Genomic DNA, 4,364 nt, shown 5'->3' with positions numbered 1-4,364 from the left:
GACTTCTGAACACGGGGGATTTCTCCTTTCAGGTCCACGAGAGCTGGTGGACTCTCCGGTCCCACCGGTGGACTCTCACACCCCGGAGGCTTCTCCTGTCCCAGTCTGATGGATGTGGCTGCTGCTGTTCCCACGTTCTGCTGCGTCCAAAGAGCGCGTAAACAAACACACACACAGAGTTACACAATTAATGTGAACGGCAAAACAGATTGACACAGGCAGAGCGATGCCTTTACCAGCGCCCATGTACTCGTACCCACCGCTTACATAAACATGAGCACAGGCCAGTCCTTTTCTGCCTTTCCAGATGATCAGGATTGGGTGTTTACTAGCGAAACATAAACACACCTTCACTCCCTCGATTCATAAGCACAGCACGTGCAGAGATTCCTCAACTAACGGTATGGAAATTAAGTCCATGTAATATCCATGGCTGGATGTCAAGCTCCTTACCCAGTCATCGGGGCAAACCGTGGGTCTTTCCAGATCTGTGTCTCCTGTGTCACAAGAGAGTCCAGTTTCAAGTTCACTGGTGCATTGTGCACACGCACACACACACGCACACACACACAAGAGTCCCACCAGTAGCCGGCGTAAGACACTTTGCGTTTCCAACTGCTGTCCCCAAGACCTTTCGCCCCCCTCTTCCACCACACCCTCACCCTCCCCTCTGACCAGCCCTTCGGAGTGACTCTTTCCCTTTGTGCCCGACCTGGCTGCCTGCAGCCTCATTTTGCAGGTGCCGGGCATGGAATCCTTGCCTTGCACAGGAGACTGAATTGGACTGCAGCATGGTGAAAACCAGCAACTTTATTTCAACAACTGGAATGCTCAACTGGAGCGTTTGTGTGTGTGGGCAGGACCGAGCAGCCTTTGACACTGAGGCTGCCTTTGGATCAGCAGGCAGTGCCCCAGCAGATGGTCGCGGTGCGCTGCAGCTTGAGCTGGGTCCTGCTCATGCTGCTGCTGGAGCCTCTTTCCCCCACAGGCCCTGCAGGAGCTCCTGCAGCAGCTTAAAGAATTCCGCCAGCTTCTGGCGTGGAAATGGACAGGCCGTAGAGCTGCCCGCTTGCGTTGTTGGCCTCGGCTTCTGAAAGGGTGTTGATGTGAAGACTGGCTGTGGCGTTGGAGGAGCCGTTGCTGCTGGGTGCAGCCCCATCTGTACCAGGATCCAGTCATAAAAGTGCTGAGTGGAGGTGTAGACTCCAGGCTGTTTTGCTCTTGCGCAGCCTTTCCCCCAGCTGGTCACCCCAACAAGCCAGAAGTGGTCAGCATTCTTATCTTTGCAGACAAGAGGACCACCGCTGTCACCCTGCAGCAGAGGAGAGAGGGAGGGTTCAGGTGGTGTCAGGTGGCCACTGGCAGCACTAGGGCTGGCTCCTTCTCTCTGCCAGCACCTGCCAGGGCTGCATCCGCTGCACAGAGAGGCTCTGCTCAGTGCTGAGGCCTGCAGCACCTTGTCAGGGAGAGGGTAGTAAGCCTGTGGGGTAGGGCTCTCTCTCATCTCTGCACAGCGATGCTGGCTGTGTGCAAGAGGGATGTTTTGGGATTGGGATCTGGACCTCGGGGCTGCCAGGAGCGCTGGATGGGCTTTCTGGGCAGAGTCCCGGGCCTCTGGAACCAGTGGGGCCCTGGGCAAGGGCCTGCAGCTGGGGAAGGGGAGGTGAGCCCCGCCAGCGGTGGGGACCCAGCGGTGGGAGGGCGACTGGCCAGGCAAAGGCCGTGCCGGGGTGTGTCTGGGCGGCTGTACCGGGGCTGCCTGTGCCGCTGGGCGCTGCCTTGTCGCAGGCTCCTACCTGGCAGGTGTCGATGCCGCCCTGCGGGTAGCCAGCACACAGGTTGTGGGGGTGGACGGCCCCTGCGTACCACCGGCTGCTGTTGCAGAGGCGGACGTTGATGAGGTGAACCTTGGCCTCCTGCAGGACATCCGTTGATCCTGCGGCTGTGAGCACAGAAAGGAATTAACACCCAGCAGCTCGTTGCCAGGTCTCCTGCCCTGTCTGGGTGAGCCCTTCCCTGGGGCTTGGCTTTGCACTGGCGTTGCCCTTCTGTCTGGCCATGGGCCCTGGGCCAGGCCCATGTCTCTATGGGCACACGACCCCGCAGCCGCACTCTGGTTCTCAGCCCTGCTGTCAGGAAGCCAAGCCCACCTCCCCCGTGTGCCGAGCTCGCACTCGGGAAACGAGCACTTTTGGGAACTCACCTCTCGCCGTCGTGGACCCCCAGCCACTAACGTAGCAGGTCGTCAGCTTGGACACTCGCAGGGAGGCGTCGGGCACGCAGGCGAGCTGTACGTAGTAGCTGCACTGGACAGGCTGGTCCAACTCCAGCAGTGCAATATCGTTCTCCTCCGAGATACTACTGTAGTGTTCGTGAACCAGAAGCCGTTTAATGTTGCGCACTTGGGCCTCCGGGCCCAGATGAGTCAACTGGGTGGCCCCGATCACCACGCGCCACATGGTGATGTGCCTGGAAGGCAGATGGGGAGAGGGCTCAGAGGGAGAGGAGCCACATGCTGCAGCAGCCCAGCAGTTCCCTGCCCCCTGCTTCACATGGGGGAGAGGAAAGCACACTACGGAAGCTGCGACTGCCCCTGCATGCCTTGGGCTCATGGCGTGTCGAGCTGGAGGCTGTAGGAAGCCGTGGCAGGAGCCCAGCCCTCTCCTGAGCAGCCTCTCAGCGGGGCTCTGCAGTGCCCAGGCAGTGGGTGTACCGCAAGAAAAGGGGACGGGAGTAGCACATGATGCTGCGGACGGGGCACCTGCGAGTGCTGGGGGGATATCCCCGTTCCTGGCCCTCCTTACCTGGCCTTGATGAAGCAGTGGGCTGCTGTGAGGACCCACTGCGGGCTGATGAGGGACCCTCCGCATATGTGCCCCGTGCCTGCTGCGTAGGGATCCTGGATGCTCACGATCCAGGGCCAGGCCCCTGGCTGGGCGTCTGTGCCCCCCACGACGCGCGAGGTGCCGGAGTGAGCAGCCATGGGCCGCAGCCCGCAGGTCCTGTAACCAGAAACTCATCACCGTCCTGCTCTATGGCTTACTGCTGTCCCGGCTGAAGGTCAGCCGTCTGCCCTCCCCACGAGGTGCTGCATGGACAGTGAGGCCACGGAGCCCCGTGGGGTGGGTGGGCGGCCGCCCCCGTTTCTGCTTTAGCCCCGCAGGCGAGTTGTGCCAGCAGCCCGGGTGCTGCGAGGAGCCGAGGCTCCCGCATGGGGCTGAGGAAGCCGTGGTGTGGCCACGGGGGACAAGCAGGCACCCTCCAGGGAACCCCATCAGGTTGCCAAGCTCCCTCCCAGAGCCTCGGCCACTTACCCACAGCTGTCCCAGGCGCCGTGCGCAGGCCAGCACAGGGCCAGCAGGATGAGGAGCGGGAGCAAACGCATCGCTGCCAGCGGCATGTGCCAGCTGCCAGAACCGAGGGCTTGTCACCACCAGTGCAGCAGCTGACAGAGTGCCCACAGGGCTCGCGGTGCCGGTGGTGCCCTTGGCAACGGGGCTGATGTCACAGTGTCGCTGGTTCCGGGGGCTGGGCACGGTGGTCTCTAGGGGCGGGGGGGGAAAACATGGGGGTTTCCAAGCAGGAGGGGAGGCAGAAGCTGGGATCGGACACCCCCGACAGACCCCGCTGAATGCTCGGCTTGCGGGACGGGGTGTGCAGGCCCTGTGGCAGGCAGCAGCGTCGGCCCCCAGCACCGCCTGCCAATGGCGAGCAGGAAAAAACCCAGTGTGGCACCACAGCCTCTTCGGGGAGTTCACTGCCCCCTGCTCTCTGCAGCCCTTTGCCACCAGGTCCTTCCCAACAAACGTACACCAGAGAACGTGACTACTACAGGCAGTACGCACTTTTGGGTGTTGCAGAGCCGATCTGGTTACAGCCGCGGCAGGCAAGCAGTGATGTGCGAGTGCAATAAACCGAGCAGACCCAAGCAGTGTCAACTTTCCGGCACAGATGCAGCACTGTCCACACTGGCCATGTCAGCCCCAGCACCCCCCTCTGGCAGGCTTCCTGTCCTTGCTGTCTGTGCGCTCTATTGCTGTTCTGGGCCAGCATTGACAAGGGCGGTTGTGGCACCTGGTACACGTGGCCGACGACAGGCAACTGCAAGCCCTAAACAGAGAAGGCTGCTCCTGCTCTCAGCCCCACATGCCATTCTCCATGGCTTTGGTCAATCCTGGATCGGCCTCAGCTCGTCAGTCTGCCTTCTGCAGCTGTATGGCGGAGCCATGCTCACATGCGGCCGTGCAGGGCAGTCACGGGAGAGAAGCAGGAGCCAGCCACCTGCGTTGCCTTTGCCGAGCAGGGCTGGGTCCCTGGAGGCCGTGGCTTGAAGAGTGGCAGCCTCAAAGCTCACGAAAGCTGTG

General features: G+C 61.6%; 1 protein-coding gene across 1 annotated transcript; it reads right to left on the bottom strand.

Moving 5' to 3' along the window:
• Positions 1–955: 955 nt before the first annotated feature.
• Positions 956–3,553, bottom strand: LOC141950255 (acrosin-like). The gene is made up of 5 exons (XM_074884833.1): positions 3,315–3,553; positions 2,805–3,002; positions 2,204–2,469; positions 1,797–1,942; positions 956–1,312 (listed from the first exon to the last, which is right to left on the bottom strand). Exons 1-5 carry the CDS (start codon positions 3,398–3,400, stop codon positions 956–958), a joined length of 1,053 nt encoding a protein of 350 aa, XP_074740934.1. The 5' UTR covers positions 3,401–3,553.
• Between the last annotated feature and the right edge of the window lie 811 nt (positions 3,554–4,364).

This window comes from Strix uralensis, chromosome 15, assembly GCF_047716275.1.
Source record: "Strix uralensis isolate ZFMK-TIS-50842 chromosome 15, bStrUra1, whole genome shotgun sequence".
NCBI lineage: Eukaryota > Metazoa > Chordata > Aves > Strigiformes > Strigidae > Strix > Strix uralensis.
The sequence above is the reverse complement of the archived record's forward strand: the minus strand, read 5'-3'. Positions and strand labels throughout refer to the sequence as shown.